General features: G+C 40.0%; 1 protein-coding gene across 3 annotated transcripts in view; it reads left to right on the forward strand.

The window, feature by feature from the left end:
• TEX11 (testis expressed 11) overlaps nucleotides 1–22,177 on the forward strand; it is a 312,028-nt gene that overhangs the window by 4,192 nt on the left and 285,659 nt on the right. For all 3 annotated transcript variants that reach the window (XM_082716160.1, XM_082716159.1, XM_082716161.1), the window contains exons 3-4: nucleotides 16,976–17,097; nucleotides 17,977–18,061. In XM_082716160.1, the coding sequence (XP_082572286.1) occupies nucleotides 16,976–17,097; nucleotides 17,977–18,061 (207 nt within the window). The remainder of the gene's footprint in view (nucleotides 1–16,975; nucleotides 17,098–17,976; nucleotides 18,062–22,177) is intronic.

Genomic DNA, 22,177 nt, shown 5'->3' on the forward strand with positions numbered 1-22,177 from the left:
AGTGGATTAAGCCACTGCCTTCGGCTCAGGTCATGATCCCGGGGTCCTGGGATTGAGTCCCGAATCGGGCTCTCTGCTCAGCAGGGAGCCTGCTTCCCCCCCCCCCCCGCCTGCCTCTCTGTCTACTGTGATCTCTCTCTGTCAAATAAATAAATAAAATCTTTAAAAAAAAGTTTAATGAAATAACCCTTATTACATGCAATACACTGATATTAAAAAAAATTTTAATTCAGTTAATTAATATGTACTATATTATTTGTTTCAGGGGTACAAGTCAGTGATTCACCAGTCTTTTATATAATACCCAGTGCTCATTACAATACATACCTGCCCCAATGTCCATTACCCAGTTACCCCATTCCCCCACCCCCCCCCCTCTCCCAACACTATGACATTTTCTATTCTATGCTTTTTCATTAATGGGGCACCTTCTCCCTCTCTCTGCCTACTTGTGATCTCTCTGTCAAATAAATAAAATCTTTAAAATAAAATGTTGGTTATGATCCACTTAATTTAATTATTTCTTGAGCGTAAGGCTCTAGGACAGTACTGTCTGAAACAGTGAAAACACAAATAATTTTATATTTCATAGCAGCCACATTAAAAAACTAAATAAATTAAATAAAAAAAATTATTTATTTGCCAGAGAGAGAGATCACAAGTAGGCAGAGAGGCAGGCAGAGAGAGAGGGGGAAAGCAGGCTCCCCCCTGAGCAGAGAGCCCGATGCAGGGCTTGATCCCAGGACCCCAAGATCATGACTTGAGCCGAAGGCAGAGGCTTAACCCACTGAGCCACCCAGGTGCCCCAATTAAATTTTAACAGTACAGATTATAGGGGCACCTGTCTTGCTCAGTCAAAAGAGCATGCGACTCTTGATCTCAGGGTTGTGAGTTTGAGCCTCATGTAGGGTGTAATTATTACTTCAATAAATTAATTAAAAAGCCATATAAATTATATAGCTCAATATATCTAGAATGTTATTTCATCATATAATCAATATAAAATTAATGAGATATTTTATGTTCTTTTTTTGTACAAAATCTTTGAAGTCAGGTATGTATTTTTCATAAGTTTTTTTTTTTAAGATTTTGCTTATTTATTTAACAGACAGAGATCACAAGTAGGCAAGAGAGGCAGGCAGAGAGAGAGAGGTGGAAGCACGCTCCCCCTGGAGCAGAGAGCCAGATGTGGGGCTCGATTCCAGGACCCTAGTTTCATGACCTGAGCCGAAGGCAGAGGCTTAACCCACTGAGCCACCCTGGTGTCTCCCCCCCCCTTTTTAAAAGATTTTATTTATTTATTTGACAGAGAGATAGATCGCAAGTAGGCAGAGAGGCAGGCAGAGAGAGAGAGAGGGAAGCAGGCTCCCTGCTGAGCAGAGAACCCGATGTGGGGCTTGATCCCAGGAGTCTGAGATGATGACCTGAGCTGAAGGCAGAGCCTTAACACTCTGAGCCATCCTGGTGCCCCCAGGTATGTATTTTGTACTTAAAAACATGACTCATTTTGGACTTGCCTCATTTCAAATTCTCAGTAGTCACATGTGGTTAGTAGCTACCTTGTATAGTGGCACTGCTGTTCAGGGTATACATTTAGGAGTGGAGCTTCTAGGTCAAAAGCTATGGGCATCTTAACTTTATAAATATTGTCAAATTGCTGTTGAGTAGTTTTTAATAATTTGTACTCCCTCTTCCTTTCACTTTTCCCTATAGCCTTGCTAAGAATTGGTATTGTTAGACTTAAAAGAATTTGCAGGTATGAAAAGTGTTGTTGTTTTTAATTATCATTTTATTTTGGAATACTTCTAGATTTACAGGAAAAGTACAGAAATAGTGCAGAGTTCCCATATTATCCTCAGCCAGTTTCATTTTCATTTATGTTTTCATTTTCCATGAGCATTGTTTGAATTTCCATTTCCCTGATAACTAGTGAAATTGAATGTATTTTCATAGATTTATTAGCCATTTGTGTTTTCTCTTCTGTACGTGTAACCTTTTCAGTCAAGTTTTGTATAAATAAACTACCAGAAAACCATGTGGCAGCTCTAGGTCATTTTCTTCTTAGGGAGAATTGATGTAACATCCATCTTTGTGTTTCAAGACCAAGAAGAAATTCTTCTAAATTATACCCATTGAGGCTAAATAAGTGTAACTCCTTTTCTGCATGCCACATTGTGAACTATTTGAAGATATTTATGTCCCCTGGGAAGTCTCTTCAGATTACGCATATTTAGGTCGTTCAGTCATTCCTCGTATTTCATGGTTTCTAGTCACCTTATCATCTTGTGTGCTGTCCTCTGAAAATGTTCTATTTTTTCATGTTATTCCTTGAAGCGTGGTATCCATAACAACACAATATTTTAGGTTTCATATGATCAGCACAAAAGAATCCTCTTTACATTTAGGAGTGATCATCATTCTCTTAGATACTGATGAAATTAAGATTGAATTTATTTTTTTCTTTTTTTGGGGTGAGGCCAATTTGACAGAGACACACAGTGAGAGAGGGAACACAAGCAGGGGGAGTGTTAGAGGGAGAAGCAGGCTTCCCAGCAGAGCAGGGAGCCTGATGTGGGGCTTGATCTCAGGCCCTGGGATCATAACCATCTGAGCCACCCGGCACCCCATCTATTCCCTTCCCCAACCCTCCCCTCCCTTCTCTTCTCCTTTACTCTCTCCTGCCTCCCTCCCTTTCTCCTTTCCTCCCTTAGTAATCGCTACACCCAGAGTGAGTCTTTGAACCCAGGACTCCCAGATTGAGAATCAGATGCTCTTCTGACTGAGCCAGCCAGGCATTCCAGGACTGCTTTCCTGATGTTGAACAAAGTCTGATGCCACACTGTGCTATCCTCCTGACCTACAGCCTCCAGGGATTTGAGCTCTGCGGTACTTTTTCTTTCTTTCCCCTGCCTTCCCTTCCTCTCACCTTCCTTTTCCTTTCCCTTTTTTTTTCTCTTTTATTGTTTTTTCTCAGAAATCAGTTAGACTTAGGCATAATTTATGTAGAGTAGAATTTGCACATTTTAAGTGTACAGGTTGATACCATTTTTTGAGCAAATGTGGAACCACATAAATAGCATTTCAAAGAATAGAACATTATTAGAGAATTCTTTCATGCCCCTTTGTAGTCAGTCTACCCCCCATTGTCCACTCTAGGCAACCACTGTTCTGATTTCTTTCACTATAGATTAGTTTATAAATGAAATCATATATTATGTATTTTTTTTTCTGTGCTGTGTTTCACTAAGCATGATTATTTTGAGTTTCATCCATATTGTTGTATAGGAGTAGTTAATTTTTTTATTGCTTAGTAATATTCCATGGAATAAATATACCATAGTTTATCCATTCATATCTTTTTTTTAAAGATTTTATTTATTTATTTGACAGAGAGAAATTACAAGTACACTGAGAGGCAGGCAGAGAGAGAGAGAGAGAGAAGGAAGCAGGCTCCCTGCTGAGCAGAGAGCTCGATGCGGGACTCGATCCCAGGACCCTGAGATCATGACCTGAGCTGAAGGCAGCGGCTTAACCCACTGAGCCACCCAGGCGCCCCTATCCATTCATATCTTGATGGACATTTTGACTATCATGAATAAAGTTGTTATGAATATTCATGTCTAAGTTTTTTTTTAAAGATTTTATTTATTTATTTGACAGACAGAGATCACAAGTAGGCAGAGAGGCAGGTGGGGGGCAGGGGTAGCAGGCTCCTTGCTGAGCAGAGAGCCCGATGAGGGGCTCCATCCCAGGACCCTGAGATCATGACCTGAGCCGAAGGCAGTGGCTTAACCCACTGAGTTACCAAGGTGCCTCCATGTATAAGGTTTTTAAAATGACTTAGGTTTTCATTTCTCTTGGGGGAAATACCTAGGAGTGGATTTGCTGAGATGTAAAGTGTCTTTGTAACCAGGTCAACAGATTGTCTAGAGTATGTCCTTTCTGGAGGACAGATTTTGAAAGATTCAGTTCTTAATTTGAAGGGCATTAAGAGGTATAAACTTCTAGTTATAAAATAAAAAGTCATCGGGATGAAAAGTACAGCATAAGGATATAGTCAATAATATTGGAATAATGTTGTATGGTGATGGATGGTAACTATACTTATCTTGTTGATTATAGCATAATGCATAGAATTGTTGAATAATATGTTGTGCACCTGAAACTAATATATGTCAATTATACCTCAATAAAAAAAAAATAGTGCCTGGGCTGGGGGTGTTTCCTAACACCGTCCTGTCTGATTCAGAGAAAGTTCCTCATCTTGGCAAGCACCAGGTCCATCCAAAATAGAAAGCAACTTAATATGGGAATAGAAAAAAATTGAGTGTTTAAAGAATAGTGTTTAAAGTATAGTTGTATGAAGATAATTTAGCTCAGGGGCGCCTGGGTGGCTCAGTGGGTTAAAGCCTCTGCCTTTGGTTCAGGTCATGATCCCAGGGTCCTGGCATCAAGCCCTGCATTGGGCTCTCTGCTCAGCAGGGAGCCTACTTCCTCCTCTCTCTCTGCCTGCCTCTCTGCCTACTTGTGATCTCTGTCAAAAAAAAAAAAAAAAACAACAAAAAACAATTTAGCTCAGTTGTCCTTCTCAGCATCAGGATTCCTTTTTTTTTTTTTTTTTTTAACTGGGGAATCAATTGTTATTAGTGAGCATCAGGATTCTTAAAGAATGCCAACTGTTTATTAAGTTTTAGGACTCCCTTTCTTATGGTTAATTTGTTTTTTTTTAAGGTTTTATGTATTTATTTAAGAGAGGGAGAGAAAGAGCACAAATAGGGGAGGGGGAGGGGGGAAGAGAGAAGCAGACTCCCTGCTGAGCAGGGAACCTGCTATAGGGCTTGATCCTAGGACTGTGGGATCATGACCTGAGCCAAAGGCAGATGCTTAACTGCTTGCACCACCCAGGCACTGCTCCTATGGTTAATTTGGAGACAGTTCTTCTTTTTCTAGATTTCTAACATCTTTGTGTTTGCTTTTATTTATATATACCCTTATGGTCCATTACAATTTCTAAGTTTATACTTTTCCTATTAAATTTATGATGACTATTATGTAGATACTAACTAATTTGCTTCAACAAATTTTCAGAAGTCAGTCACAATATGTTACTCTAGTTCAGCCCTATCTGTTAGACCTATAATGTGAGCTACAAGTGTAATTTATAGGGATGCCTGGGTGGCTTAGCTGGTTAAGCATCCGACTCTTGATCTCAACTCATGTCTTGATCTCAGGGTCGTGAGTTCAAGTCCTGCATTAAACTCCATGCTTAGTTTGGAGCCTACTTAAAAAAAATTTTTTTTTTGAGTAGTCACATTTGAAAAGTAAAGAGGAAAAAAAAAGTAAAGAGAGACAGGTGCAATTATTTTTAGTAAAAATTATAACCTTAATACTATATTTTAGCCCCACATATCTCAAAATATTTCAACATGTAATCAGCATACAAAATTACTGAGTTATTTTACATTTTTTATACTAAATATTTGAAATCTGATGTGTATTTTACAATTATAGCATATTTCACTTTGGACTAACCACATTTAAAGTACTCAGTAGCCACATGTGGCTGCCATGTTAGACTGCAGATCTAGACTTAAAAACTTTAGTACTAAACTTAGTCAAGATCATTGATGTTCTTTGGATCTCAATGGATTTAATTCATTTGGAACCTTCCCTGAACTATTTTTTCCCTATTCCTTTAAATACCATAATGGGAATCCTCAGATGAGGAATGGCAGAGTTATTAGGAAATGTTCCAAGACACGGCCACATAGTTCAGAGTTATGAGCATAGCTTCTGTATGGCCTGTGCAGAAATCTTGTTGGGGTCACCTGGTATGTACATATTAGGTAGCAATAATAATACAGTTTATGAAGAGGTAGAATAATTGGGGTGCCTGGGTGGCTCAGTGGGTTGAAGCCTCTACCTTCGGCTCAGGTCATGGGATCGAGCCCCGCATCGGGCTCTCTGCTCTGCGGAGAGCCTGCTTCCTCCTCTCTCTCTGCCTACTTGTGATCTCTGTCTGTCAAATAAATAAATAAAATCTAAAAAAAAAAAGGTAGAGTAACACAATGTAACCTTCTTAGTCTGCCATGTAATGTGTTTCAGGCTGTGTCCCCTACATGCCTGCCTTTCCTAATTTTTTTTTAAAGTAAGATCTATGTCCAATGTGGTGGCTTGAATTTATGACCGTGAGAACAGGAGTCTCTACTGATTGAGCCAACCTAGGTCTCCTTCCACATGCCTTTCTAATGGTGTTTCCTGTAACCTTCTTTTACCCATTTTTCTAACCTTATATAATTATTTATGGTTATTTGAACCCATTGTGCTTTTCAGCACCTGTATGCATCTCCCTCTGTTTGGTATGTTGTCTCGTGATCTCCAACTCATCCTTCAAGAGCCATCTCAAATAGAATGGCACCTTAATGAAGCCTATTCTGCTATTCTTACAACCCAACTCTCAAATGGGCAGCTTCTCAATTCTTTCTTTATATTCATTTGGTATTCATAGCACTTAATACATAATATTGTAAATGTTCCCATTTTAATTTCCTGTGGTAGTGTGATCTACCTACTTGATGGCTTAGATGACCTCCTTCATCTTTGTATTCCTACCAAGATGCACGGTATCTGCTTGGCACCAGGCATTCTCAGTGTTGACTTAAGTTTTACAAGGAGAAATGTGGACACCAGCCAAAGTAGAAAGAGTGACGTTGTCTTGTATTTTGTTCATGCTATGTTACTAATAGCTTCTATCTTGGGCAAGTTAATTAACTTCTCTATGCTTTATTTTAATCAGTTGTAAAATTAGTGTTTTACTAAACTATTTATTTATTTATTTGAGAGAGAGAGAGCGCGCGCGCAAAGGCAGGGAGAGTGGAAGAAGGAGAAGCAGGCTCCCCCCTTGGCTGGGAGCCTGATGCATGACTCTATCCCAGGACCCCAAGATCATAACCTGAGTCAAAGGCAGTTGCTTAACTGACTAAGCTACCCAGGCGCCCCTGTTTTACTGAAATTTTGAGGTGATTTATAGCTCTAAGAAATTGGTTGATTGGTAAATGTGTATTCATATATATCTTGTGTGGAAATGACTGTAAGCTGTTCAAGGGAGGGAACTATGTCTTGTTTACATTATATCTGTGCTTAGCAAAATAACGTGATCATCATTAAATGTTTATTTATTTTTTATTTTTTTAAATACTTTATTTATTTATTTGACAGACAGAGTTCACAAATAGGCAGAGAGGCAGGCAGAGAGAGAAGGGGAAGCAGGCTCCCTGCTGAGCAGAGAGCTTGATCCCAGGACCCTGGGATCATGACCTGAGCCAAAGGCAGAGGCTTTAACCCACTGAGCCACCCAGGCGCCCCTTGTTTATTTATTTTTAAAGGTTTATTTTATAGAAAGACAGCGAGCATGAATGGGGAGAGGGGCAGAAGGAATGGGGGAGAGAATCTTAAGCAGACTCTCCGCTGAGTGTGGCCTCATCCCAGGACCTGAAATCACAAGTTGGTATCTTAACTGTATCAGCCACCAAGAGACCCCTCATTAAATATTTATGAATGAGAGGCGCCTGGGTGGCTCAGTGGGTTAAAGCCTCTGCCTTTGGCTCAGGTTATGGTCCCAGGGTTCTGGGATCGAGCCCCGCATCGGGCTCTCTGCTTGGCGGGGAGCCTGCTTCCTCCTCTCTCTGCCTGCTTGTGATCTCTCTCTGTCAAATAAATAAATAAAATCTTTAAAAAAAATTATGAATGAATAGATGAAAGAACTTTTGTTCATGTTGCTATCACCAGGGATGACCCTGTATATTTCTTTTCTTTTCTTTTTTTTTTTTAAGATTTTATTTATTTATTTGTCAGAGAGAGAGCGAGCGAGAGCGAGCACAGGCAGACAGAGTGGAAGGCAGAGTCAGAGGGAGAAGCAGGCTCTCTGCGGAGCAAGGAGCCCGATGTGGGACTCGATCCCAGGACGCTGGGATCATGACCTGAGCCGAAGGCAGCTGCTTAACCAACTGAGCCACCCAGGCGTCCCTATTTCTTTTCTTTTTAAAAAAGATTTTATTTATTTGATAGAGAATGGAAGAGTGATAGAAAGCATAAGCAGGGGGAGCAGCTGAGGGAGAAGGAGAAGCAGTCTCCCTACTGTGCAGGGAGCCCCATGCTGGGCTCAATCCCAGGACCCTGAGACCATGACCTAAGCTGAAGGCAGATTGTTTTTTTTTTTAAAGATTTTATTTATTTATTTGACAGAGAGAAATCACAAGTAGATGGAGAGGCAGGCAGAGAGAGAGAGAGGGAAGCAGCCTTCCTGCTGAGCAGAGAGCCCGATGCGGGACTCAATCCTAGGACCCTGAGATCATGACCTGAGCCAAAGGCAGCGGGCTTAACCCACTGAGCCACCCAGGCGCCCCTGAAGGCAGATAGTTAACCTAATGAGCCACCCAGGTACCCTGACCTTGTATATTTCTGATGGAGATTTAGAAATGTGCACTGATACATTAGATAAAGCTTTCCTGTGTTATTCCCTCACCATAAAAACAATTCATAGGGAAAAGAGTGGGGTGCCTGGGTGGCTCAGTTGGTTAGGCCTGTGATTCAGGATTTTGGGTTAGGTTGTTATCTCAGGATTGTGAGATCAAACCCTGCATTGTGCTTCATGCCCAGCATGGGATTCTCTCGCTCCCTCTGCCCCTCCTGACTCTATCTCCCTCTGTAAAAACAACCAAAACCCAAAACCAATTCATGGGATGCCTAATTGTTTATGATTTGTTTATTGATCCTCTAAATAACTAGTATACTCTGTTAGGTTTGGAAAGGCTAAAGATATTGTGTGTGGAAAATTAGTCATCTTCTGATTTTATTACACTTTTGATCTCTTCTGTGCAAGTTTTATTTTATATATATTGTGTGTAGTTTATAATAGTTTAGAGATAAGAAACCACAAAGACAGTTTAATCAACTTAGACTTCTTTCTTCCTTCAAATACCTCTTTTGGTGAGAGTTGCTAAAATGTACTCAGCCTAGCTAATCCACTTCAGCCTTCCAAATGTGTTGTTACAGTTTGTCAGCTGCATTCCCAGCCTTTCCAAGTGTTGTTTCTGGTCTAATTCAGATGTGAATCTGCTAGGCTAGTGTCTTGGATTGAGTCTTTCTCCAGTGCCTATCAGATTGTTAACACTCAGTAAACAGAAATCATTTAATTAAATTGAAGTTGGTTAAACAGAAACAGCCTTTGGTAACTGTGGTAATTAAAACAAACCAGATCTTGGGGCACTTGGGTGGCTCAGTGGGTTAAGCCTCTGCCTTCCGCCCAGGTCGTGATCTCGGGGTCCTGGGATCGAGCCCTGTATCGGGCTCTCTGCTCAGCAGGGAGCCTGCTTCCTCCTCTCTCTGCCTGCCTCTCTGCCTGCTTTTGATCTCTGTCTGTCAAGTGGATAAATAAAATCTTTAAAATAAACAAACAAACCAGATCTTAGCTGAATAGAACATTCTCAGTCAAAAACAGTGGGGTCCATATCTTGGCCATTGTAAATGATGCTACAGTAAACATAAGGGTGTATATATCCTTTTGAATTGGTGTTTTCATTTTTCTTTGGGTAAATACCCAGTAATAGAATGATTGAATCATATTTTTAGTTTTTTAAGATTTTATTTATTTGTCAGAGAGAAAGAGAAAGAGAGCGAGCACACAAGCAGGCAGAGAGGCAAGCAGAGTCTGAGAGAGAAACAGGCTCCCTGCCGAGCAAGGAGCCCATGCGGGACTCGATCCCGATCCCAGGACCCTGGGATCATGACCTGAGCAGAAGGCAGAGGCTTAACCCACTGAGCCACCCATGCATCCTTCATATTTTCAGTTTTTTGAGGAACCCCCATGCTGTTTTCTTGCAGTACTTGTGCCGATTTTTTTTTAATTAAAAGGTTTTATATTTATTTAATTTTAATTTTAAAATTAATTTTTAAAAAAAGATTTTATTTATTTGGCAGGCAGAGATTACAAGTAGGCAGAGAGGCAGGCAGAGAGAGAGAGGGAGGGAGAGAGAGAGAGAGAAGGAAGCAGGCTCATTGCTGAGCAGAGAGCCCGATGTGGGGCTCGATCCCAGGACCCGGGATCATGACCTGAGCCGAAGGTAGAGGCTTTAACCCACTGAGCCACCCAGGCGCCTCTCAAGTTTAAAATTAATTTATATTTTTTAAATATATGTGCCTCTTGCAGAGCACTCCTTTAATATTTATTTATTTATTTGGCGTTGGGGCACATGCAGAGGTAGGGAGAAGAGTGGCAGGCAGAAGCAGGCTCCCTGCAGAGCAAGGAGCCCAGTGTGGGACTTGATCCCAGGACCTGACTTGAGGTGAAGACAGACACTTAACAGACTGAGCCATCCAGGCACCCTGAAGGGTTTCTTTGTCTCCAGGTCATTGCCAACACTTGTTATTTCTTGCCTTCTTGATATTAGCCATTTTGACCGGTGTAATGAATCCACTTATAGATTAATAGATAAGATGTATACACACTTTCACTGAAAAAAAAAAAAACAGGGCTCAGCTACAAAGGGGAACAGGGTACAGTGAGAGTAAGAGAGTAATATATACAGATACTTGGTAAAGAAGATGCTTACGGATAGGATTGGATGAGTTGGCAACTTGAGTTTGGTTATGGGCCTTGTATTTAGAAGAGTGTGAAAGATAAAAAATATCTAATTGCATCCCTAGATAGTGTGCCCTTGGTTGAGAGGACTGAGCTGTGGTTCTTTGGGATATTCTTCCTACTCATGTAGTTTGACCAGAATCAAGCTAAATTCCCTTTTGGTTAGCGTGATCTTGTCAGCTCTTGCTTCCCCATACTCCCAGCCAGTTGCCCTCCAGAACTTTATATAGCTTTATCTCCTGTTGAGCCCAGGCTTTGGTTCGTTCCAGTCACTAAGCCAGTTCTGTCCAGGGCCAAAAAGAATAGCAGTATTGTGCAGTAGGGAAGTGTTGGTTTGACGTGAAGTCTTGCTGGCCATCAGATTTGAGATTTAACATGCTAGGGGCAAACTCTAGGTACCTGTTGAGCTTTGGAGCTAGTTGTATCGTTTCTGTTTGTCAGGATTTTCACGGAGTTAGCCTATCCTGTGTCCTTTTCTAGTTGCCCTCCACGACCAAGATGCTCAGAAGTACAATACCCCACTGTGAATAGTTCTCTTTGAACTACGTTGCAGGCAGTTCCCTCTGACTTCTGCATTACAGCTAGCTGCTTGGATTCTCTTGTACCATACCCAGTTTGTCATTTGGACCTCCTGGAATACTGTATAAAAATGATGATCTCGGGCGCCTGGGTGGCTCAGTGGGTTAAGCCGCTGCCTTCAGCTCAGGTCATGATCTCAGGGTCCTGGGATCGAGTCCCACATCGAGCTCTCTGCTCAGCAGGGAGCCTGCTTCCTCCTCTCTCTGCCTGCCTCTCTGCCTACTTGTGATCTCTCTCTGTCAAATAAATAAATAAAACCTTTAAAAAAAAATGATGATCTCTCTGACCATAGAAAATATTATTTACAGTGTGATTTTAACCTGTTTGTCTGAGTTTGCCATGCTGTTTGACACTGAATATTTGGCTATGGTCATTCAAACTAGCCTCAGCTGGGATACTTTCTCTTAGCCTGCAATCAGAGTTACAGTGTGATATGCTGAGTGGTGTTGGCTCATTTTTTTTCTACCTGCTGTTTTTTAGCTGTATCAGTCTTGGCATATCACTTGCTTCAGGCCCTTCCTGACAGAACTAGAATAAAGGAAAGTACAGGATTTCAAATTAGAAAGACTGAGTTCAGATCCTAGTTTGCTATTTTCTCTTTGTATCATTAGAGAAGTCACTGCACTTTGTTAAATCTGTTTCTGCATCTTTTAAAATAAAAATGTCTCCCTTGCAGAATAGATTAATGATTAAATGAGAATACATGTGAAAAAGCTTTGGGACTGTAAAGCACTATGCAATGTTAATTTTATTGTCATTTTTGTTTTTTTCTCACTGAAGAAGTTGCAGATAGTCATTGTGACTTGGAGTAGAATCTTGAATTGACCGTGACAGGTCTTTGAGCTACTTTGGCTTTCAAATGACTGGTTGAGCTGATGGAGGCCACAGGAAGAGACTTGGCAGGACTTTCGATAGATTATTTTTCCTTGTTGTAGTGGAAGCTCCCTTTCTCAAGGATAGGGAAGATGCTTATTTTCTATTATTCTGTGCCTAGAATGCGGTCTATCAAATCAGAATTAATTGGTACTGATTAACATGGCTATCTGAATAGAGTAACCCCTTCAGGATGAATCTCATTTAAATTAAATTGACTGAAATCATGCTGTAAATCATAGTTTATTTCAGTAGTTAGGAAGATAATTGAATAACTTCCTTTCAAAATGTACAATCTTGCTGGATGTAATCTTTTTTTTTTTAATTTTTTTTAAATTTATTTATTTGTCAGAGAGAGAGGGAGAGAGAGCGAGCACAGGCAGACAGAATGGCAGGCAGAGGCAGAGAGAGAAGCAGGCTCCCTGCCAAGCAAGGAGCCCGATGTGGGACTCCATCCCAGGACGCTGGGATCATGACCTGAGCCGAAGGCAGCTGCCTAACCAACTGAGCCACCCAGGCGTCCCACTGGATGTAATCTTAATACAGCTTGTCGTCCTCAGATCTCAGGAATAAGCTGTATTTATAGAAGTTCTTTTCTGAGCTTCTCCCAGAAGCAGGTCTCTCTCGTTCATAATGTAAGTCCAACCATTTAGCTGTGTGATGTCTACTACTTATTCAGTTTTGCTGACTGCATTTTATCCTAAAGCACTGCAGTGCTTTCATTGCTTCAGCTGGTGTCAGTCAAGTTTCTCAACTGATTCACATTAAAAATATGTTTTGAACGGACCAGAATTATGTTGACAGAGAATGAATTATATAAAACATTAAGAGGACATTCACAAATCAAAATTAATGTCTTTGCAATCTCATGTATTATGTAACCACAAGTTGTGAGTAGTATTCTAGTAAAGTATATGTATTTTTTTTTAAAAAGGAACTCAAATTGAAAATTTATATTGGGTTTTTGTTTTCAAGAACATTTCAAGAATCTGTTTTTAGGGACACCTGGATGGCCCCGTCTGTTGGGTATCTGCCTTCAGCTTGGGTTATGATCCCAGGGTTCTGGGATCCAGTCCTGAGTCAGGATCCTTGCTTGGTGGGGAGCCTGCTTCTCCCTCTCCCTCTGCCTGCTGCTCCCACTGCTTGTGCTCTCTTTCTCTATCAAATAAATAAATAAAATCTTTTAAAAAAAGGAATCTTTTAAAATAATACTTGAATTCTTAAAAACAATTTTTAAACTTTCCTAATTCTTTTTTTATTGAGGTATAATTGACATATACCATTATATTAGTTTAGGTGTATATCATAATGATTTGGTCACTGTATGTATTGTGAAATGATCACCACAAGTCTAGTTAATATCTGTCACCATGCATAGTTAAGCTTTTTCTCGTGATGAGAACTTTTATTTTTTATTTTAAAGACTTTTATTTATTTATTTGACAGACAGAGATCACAAGTAGGCAGAGAGGCAGGCAGAGAGAGGAGGAAGCAGGCTCCCCACCAAGCAGGAGCCTGATGCGGGTCTCAGTCCCAGGACCCTGGGATCATGACCTGAGCAGAAGGCAGAGGCTTTAACCCACTGAGCCACCCAAGCACCCGTGTGATGAGAACTTCTAAGATTTACTCTTTTAACAACTTTCAAATGTGCAATACAGTATTACTAGTTATTGTTACCATGTTATACATTACATCTCCATGACTTAATTTACTTTATAACTAGAAGTTTGTACCTTTGACACTGGTCACCCATTTCACACACCCCCCCCCCGCCCATACACCTGAAACCACCAGTTTGTTCTCTGTATCTATGAGCTTGTTTTTTTTTTTTAAGATTATATTTATTTATTTGAGAGAGCACGAGCAGAGGGAAGAGGCAGAGGGAGAAGCAGGGAGCCCGATGTGGGACTCAGTCTCAGGACCCTGGGATCATGACCTGAGCCAAAGGCAGAAGCTTGACTGAGCCTCCCAGGTGCCCGTGAGCTTGGTGCCTTTTTTTTTTTTTTTTAAGATTCCACATATAAGAGAGATTATATAATATTTGTCTTTCTCTGACTTATTTCACTTAGCAGAATGTCCTTAAGTTCCATCTATCTTGTTACAAATTTCTTCACCTTTATGGCTCAATAATATTCCATTGTGTGTGTGTGTGTATGTGTATATTTGTATACCATAATTTATTGATTTGTCTGTAGTTGCTGTATTTTGGCTGTTGTAAATAATGCTTCAGTGAATGTGGGGAAATATATATATTTTTTAAGTTAGTGCTTTCATTTTCTTCAAATAAATACCCAGAAGTGGAATTGTTGGATTATATGGTAGGTCTATTTTTAATTTTTGAGGAATTCCATACTGTTTTCTGTAGTGGCTGCACCAATTTATGTTCCCACCAACAGTGCACAAGGGTTCCTTTTTGTTCACATCCTTGCCAACACTTGTTATTTCTTGTCTTTTTTTTTTTAAATGCGCTCCATGCCCATTGTGGGGCTTGAACTCATGAGACTCTGAATGAGATCAAGAGTCCCACGGTCTACTGACTGAGCCAGCCAGGTGCCCCTCTTTCTTAGTTTTTTTATTACCCATTCTAACAGATGTGAGGTGCTAATTCATTGTGATTTTGATTTTCATTTCCCTGATGATTTGTGATGTTGAGCATCTTTTCAGGCCCTTGTTGACTTTCTGTATGTCTTCTTTGGAAAAATGTCTATTCAGATCCTCTGCCCATTTTTAAATTAGATTGTTTGTTTTATTGCTTTTATTTTTTAAAAATAATTATTGTATTTTTTTGCTTTTGAATTGTATATGTTCTTTATATATTTTGGATATTACTCCCTTACCAGATATATGATTTGCAGGTATTTGCTCCCATTCTAAACTTCCCTAATTTTGTTACCAGTATTTTGAGAAAGGGCTGTAATATATATGCTCCTCAGCGTAATACTTACCTAATCTTAGAAGAATCAAGATATTTAATATTAACTTTTCCACAATCTATTTAATGGGAGTAGGGAAGCTAGAGGTTTTTCTTTCTGTATATATTTCATCACCTGAGATGTACGAAGTATGTATGGTATATTTTCCTTAATACCTCTGCTCATGCTGTGTGTTCTAAAGATTCCATGAGCTGTAAAAAAAAATATTTGGGTATGTTTGAGCATAATTTGCTTTGTGAAGTCTTTATTTTTTTTTTTTTATTAAGTAATCTCTTGCCCCACATGGGGTTTGAACTCACAACCCTGAGATCAAGAGTTGCATGCTCCAACTGAGCCATATGGGTACCCATTGCTTTATGAAGTCTTAATGTGATTCTATTTTCTGATGCTTAACTGACAGTATTTTTTTTAAAGATTTTATTTATTTATTTGAAAGAGAGAGAGATCACAAGTAGGCAGAGAGGCAGGCAGAGAGAGAGGGGGAAGCAGGCTCCCCGCTGAGCAGAGAGCCTGATGTGGGGCTCGATCCCAGGACCCTGAGATCATGACCTGAGCTGAAGGCAAAGGCTTAACCCACTGAGCCACCCAGGCACCCCTTCTTTTTTTTTTTTAAGACTTTATTTATTTATTTGACAGACAGAGATCATAAGTAGTCAGAGGCAGGCAGAGAGAGAGGGGGAAGCAGGCTCCCTGCTGAGCAGAGAGCCCGATGCAGGGCTCAATCCCAGGACCCCGGGATCATGACCTGAGCCAAAGGCAGAGGTTTTAACCCACTGAGCTACCCAGGCGCCCCTTAACTGACAGTTTTTCATTTAGCAGATTATTGCAGCATGTTGAAAGTTATTTCAGGGAGAGGGTGGGTGGGAGGGATGGGGTGGCTGGGTGATGGATATTGGGGAGGGTATGTGCTATGGCAAGGAAAAAAATAATTAAAACACTTCTAAAATACTTTTTCAGAAAGTGCTCTGTAGTGCTTAGGATTGTGAATATTAACATTTTTGCTAGTTGATGCTCAACAATATTGTAAGAAATTAGAGACATGTAGAGGTTATGTAGACCTCTGTTACATGAGTTTGGAAAAATCTCAATTTGATAGTATGAAAGGCATCAATTGTGATTTTATATCATGCTTCATTTTTAAGGAACTCTGTGGCCTTTTAAGATTCATTTATATGGAGTCTGGAACTCAGATTGTTTAGAAAATGGTGACATCATTTGTACAGATTCAATAACTGGTTAATGTTGTTGCTAATTGGGCATGTCATTTTTTTCTCACAGAGTAAGGTCAGACTTCAGAGCCAGCATTGTTAGTTATGTCTGTCTAATGCTTAAAATTATTAATAATAAGTATTTCAGTTTTACAGGGCACATATATATCTCCTTTCAGAATTTCTAGATTTTCTTTATTTTAAGATTTTATTTATTTATTTGTCAGAGAGAGTGAGCAAGCGCATAAGCAGGCAGAGTGGCAGGCACAGAGAGAGGGGGAGAGACCAGCAGACTCCCTGCTGAGAAAGGAACCCCATGTGGGACTGCATCCCAGGACCCTGGGATCATGACCTGAGCTGAAGGCAGTGACTTAACCGACTGAGCCACCCAAGTGTCCCCAGAATTTCTACATATTCTAGTTTTGAAGACATTGTTAATTTCTATTTTGTAGTTTTAAGGTGACCTGTTTGTGAAGTCAGTACATTCTGCTTTCTGGGAATGAGCGATGATTAAATTATAAACAAGTGACTCTCATGGAATACAAATTTTATTTGAAAATTGTACTCTACTCTTAGTTACGTGAAGCTTTGTATCCAGTTTGGTTTTACTCTAAGGATAATACAAGTTTCTTCATGCTGTATTCATTTTACCAAAGATCTAGGAACAGATTTCAAAATGATTTGCTACTTTTAGCTAATGGTGATATGGTTCACAGCATTTTTATTATCCATCGTTATTTCAGAAATCGTTGAAAACCTGATTTTAAGAGATAATTCACCCAGCATACCTGAGGCAATTGACAGACTATTTGCCGACATAGCAAATATCAACAGGGAGTCTATGGCTGAAATACAGGATGCTCAGGTTGGTACAAAAATAAAAGATTTTTTTGTATTTTTAAAGATTTTATTTATTTGAGAGAGTGAGCGAGAGAGAACGAGAGCAGTGCTGGGGGCAGAGGGAAAGAGAAGTAGACTCCTCACTGACCCACTGTACAGGGAGCCTGATGTGGGGCTTGATTGTGGGACTCCAGGATCATGACCTGAGCCGAAGACCGATGATTAAGTGACTGAGCCACCTAGGAGCCCCTGAAAGATTTTATTTTTAAGGAATTTCTACACCCAACATGAGGCTCAAACTCACAACCCAGAGAGTAAGAGTTGGATGCTCCACTGATTAAGCCAGCAAGGTGCCCCTGATACATTTTGATGATTCACTATTACTGTCCTGTATAAGAAAAAAATAGTCTTCATGATTAACCATTATAAATACATAGAAATTTATTTTTAGATTTTCAAGCCTAATGCCTTAACAGCTAAAACAATAAATGATACAAAGCAGCATAACTAATTGCTCAATTATGTGAAACTTCATGAATATAAAAATTCAAAGAGGAAAGAGATCAACGTAGACTGTAATAGTTGCTGAAGTTTTGTATATGTTCCTGGGGAGACTGAAGTGAATTTGAGTCATATAAAGGCAATGGGAGGAGGTTTATTAGGTAAAGCCAGTAGTATGAATAAAACTATATAGATAGGAATTAACAAGTTGTGTTCATGGGACAGTCAAATAATTACTCTACAGTGGGTATGTTTTGGGGGAAGCAAGGTAGAATGGGACTAGATTACAGAGGGCCTGTAAATGATCCACAATAGTCACAGAACCATGAAACATGCAAGAAAAATATTATCTTTGGAGGTAGACAGTATTTTAACTTGCTGAGAAAATGTTTCTCTTACCCAGGTGGAAGAAATGGCAGTAAACCTGTGGAACTGGGCAGTCACCAAGAGAGTAGGTTTGATTATAAGTGAAGAGCAGAAAGCTAAATGTACGTATATATTTTGTGACTCTTGGTTTGAGTAGTATTTCTATTATATATTAGTAGTATTTTTATTACACATTAAATTGTTCCTGTACTTTAAATAATATCTTGACTAGTTTGTGGATGGATATTTGTTAAAATAAAACTAAACAAAAAAATGACCCATACGTAGAAGTTTCTTAAGCAAAGTCCTGAATTTTATGATTTTTTTTCCCAGAGGTTAGGTCTTGATTAATAAAAGCATTGTTGCTGGGGCGCCTGGGTGGCTCAGTGGGTTAAGCCGCTGCCTTCGGCTTAGGTCATGATTCTCGGGGTCCTGGGATCGAGCCCTGCATCGGGCTCTCTGCTCAGCGGGGAGCCTGTTTCCTCCTCTCTCTCTGCCTGCCTCTCTGCCTACTTGTGATCTCTGTCTGTCAAATAAATAAATAAATAAAATCTTAAAAAAAAAAAGTAAAATAAAAGCATTGTTGCAAGAAATAGTCTGGTGGTGAACAACAAAGATGATTAAAGGGTGGGAAAATGAGAACTTGAGGAAGTATTAAAGGACATGGATTATCTTCCCTGGAGAAGAGATGATCAGAATCTTCAGGCTTCTGAAGGACTATCAAATAGTAGTTTCTTTCTCCATTGATAATAGAATGGGAAATGTTGCCATGTGAAGGATTTAGATTTAAAAATCATAAAAGAATAATTTCCCATGAGATAGGTTGATGAACTTTGGGCTCAGTTACTGAGAAAATTCTAGAAGTTTTTTTCTGCCTGTGAGAACAAACAAAAAGAATAACAGCAATACAAAACCCCTAAACTAAACTCATCTGCTTGGATGCATTATATGTGGTCCACCGTCTGGCAGAGTTCTAGTGCTTTAGCTAAATGGCCGGGTGTAGTGTGCTGACAGTTACCAATTTCCAGCAAAGACGGTGACAGTTAATGCATTTATGGAAATTATATTGCCCCATTATAAAGGGTACATCGAGCCAAAATGTGAATCTCTGGACTGCTTGGCTTTGTAAGGACAAATGAATTTTGTCTGTATGCAGCAAGTAGAATTCATTGCTAAGGGTTTATCTTTATGAATATAAACTAAACTGTGTAAAATTTCAGTGTAAGTCTAGGGTAATTAGTGATTAATATAGTCAATAATATACTTATTTATTAGCCCACTCCTCTATTAGGATGTTTAGAGAATAGTTCTGCCTCTTTAACTCTCAGATGAATGTTGATACTGCTCCTCAGAGCTTTTGATCCTCAAAGTTATGGGGAGGGAAGAGTTAGAAATTTATCTGTGGGAGAATCTTAGTACATAGTCAAACTGTGTGATACTAAAATCTAAACTCCTACTGTTCTGTATATCAAGGAGTATTGTTCTTAGCTGTTTTTCGTTATTTGTCTTAAAGAAGAGATTTGGTAGATGGATCTCTCCCAATGTACTGACTCTTTGTATATAGCAGTTCTTTTTTTTTTATTATTTTTTATTTTTTTAAAGATTTTATTTTTATTTATTTGACAGAGAGAAATCACAAGTAGTTGGAGAGGCAGGCAGAGAGAGAGAGAGGAGGAAACAGGCTCCCTGCTGAGCAGAGAGCCCCATGCGGGACTCGATCCCAGGACCCTGAGATCATGACCTGAGCCGAAGGCAGCAGCTCAACCCACTGAGCCACCCAGGCGCCCCTGTATATAGCAGTTCTTAATTAGACATTTGGATGCTTATTCTGTGTGTAGTAATTTTAAGAAACCATGGAAAACAGGATGTAGTGTAGGAAGCCTCTGATTTAAGAGTTTTATTCCAGAAATATGTTGATTAGAAGGTATTTTGTCTGCTTAACAGAAATTCATGGTCTGTGCCCAGATAATGGTATGTGATGAGAAAGTTATCAGGATTTAATAACCTATAGATTTTTGTTATTGGGAAGAATTAGCGGAACACTGACCAGAAACAGGAAAGCCAGAAGTAGAGGAATGACTTGTAAGTTTTAGTTTTAGACCTGTTGGCATTTGAGGTGACAATAAGTTGGAGATATGAGACTAGAGCTTATGAGAAAGGTAGATATTTGGTTGGTAATTATTTACATGGAGGTCATTGTTGAAGCCACATAAGTAGCTGAGTTCTCTGAGGGAGAAAAAGAGCAGCTATTCTTTTTTAAAAAAATTTATTTATTTGACAGAGATCACAAGTAGGCAGAGAGGTAGGCAGAGAGAGAGGGGGAAGCAGGCTCTCTGCTGAGCAAAGAGCCCGATGTAGGGCTCGATCTCAGAACGCTGGGATCATGACCTGAGCCGAAGGCAGAGGCTTAACTCACTGAGCCACCCAGGTGCCCCAAGAGCAGCTATTCTTAAATATTGGTATAAATAAGAATCACCTGTGGAGTCTCTTATGATGCAGGTGCTCAGGCCCCGCCATTGGAGGCTTTGATTTATTAGGTTTAAGATAGAACCTGGGCGTGTATATAATTTAAAAACTGTTCTCATGCACACCAAATTTTTAAAGATTTTTTAAAAAATGTATTTACTTGACCAAGATCACAAGTAGGCAGAGAAGCAGGCAGAGAGAGAGAGAGGGGAAGCAGGCTCCCTGCTGAGCAGAGAGACCAATGTGGGGCTTGAATCTAGGAATCTGGGACCATGACCTGAGCTGAAGGCAGAGGCTTAACCCACTGAGCCACCCAGGTGCCCCTGCACACCAAATTTTAAGAACCAAATTTTAAGAGAACCACAGTAGTGAGATTTTTACTTTGACTCTGGTTGTTAAGGACTGGGAAGGAAAAAAACAAGGATAGGAGACCAAAAGTAACAGTCAGAATATCCTAGAGGAGACTCACTATCCATTTATTCAGTGTCTGCTCCTTATAGGATTGTCATACCATATTATGGCAGGCAGTAAGTGAAAGGACAAGATAAGACTCCAGAAGAAAAATAACAGGCATCCATTATGCTAGAGGATCTGGGAAGGAGTGGATTAACAATAAAAATAAGGAATTCACAGATGCCAGAGGATACAACATTGTGTTGTCTGAAGTCAATTGAGATATCAAGCTTTGGGCACTGATGGAGCAGAGAAAGGCAGATGTAAGGAGTCAGACAGCAAGCACCTAACCAATATGCTTATAATATAGAGGGGCCAAGAACAGACTGGTGAGAAGACTAAGACAAAGCAACAGCAACAAAGAAAGCATCTTTATACCGAAGTAGCATTCTGTCTTGAAGCCTTATTTATGGTAACTGTAAACAGCCAGATCAAGAATGTGGGGATGGGAGCAAAGTTCTTAGACTAAGGCATTTCCCATAGTGGGACGCTGCTCAGTGCTGAACCAAGATAGTGTGAGGTGAAGAAGTAGCATTTTTCAGAAAAGATTTTATTTATTCATTTATTTGAGAGAGAGAGAGAGCAATAGAGGTGCACACACATGTGATCAGGCGAGGGGCAGAGGGAGGGGAAAGAGAGAATCCCAAGCAGACTCTATGCTTAGTGCCCCACATGAGGTCAGGCTCAATCCCATAACCCTGAGATCATGACCTGAGCTGAAACCAAGAACCAGAAGCTTAATGAGCTGAGCCTCCCAGGCACCCTGGAAGTAGTATTTTTTTAAAAAGGTTATGATCATTGTGAAATATTGCTGTGAAGTCAGGGAAGGTGGTCTTTGGTTGTGTGATTTTAGTGAAGTGGTAAGGATGCAAAACAATGCAGGGGCTTAAGGAGATGAATGAAAGCAAGAAAATAGAGGTAGTAGACCATTGAATTTAAGAAGTTTGTCTTTGAAAGAAAGAGAAGTGGGATAAAAGCTTGAAGTACAGTGGGATTAGTTGATGTTTTTGAAGGAAGAGAAACATATGTTTGAAGGTAGAAGGGAAAGAATAACTTGAGAGGGAGGTACTGAAGCTATCTTTTTTTTTTAAGATTTTATTTATTTATTTGACAGAGATCACAAGTAGGCAGAGAGGCAGGCAGAGAGAGAGGAGGAAGCAGGCTCCCCGCTGAGCAGAGAGCCCGATGTGGGGCTTGATCCCAGAACCCTGGGATCATGACCTGAGCTGAAGGCAGAGGCCCCAACCCACTGAGCCACTCAGGCGCCCCTGAAGCTATCTTTGGAGAAGGAAAATGATGGAGAGATCGGGTTCCTTGAG

Source organism: Mustela nivalis (genome assembly GCF_964662115.1).
Source record: "Mustela nivalis genome assembly, chromosome: X".
Lineage (NCBI taxonomy): Eukaryota > Metazoa > Chordata > Mammalia > Carnivora > Mustelidae > Mustela > Mustela nivalis.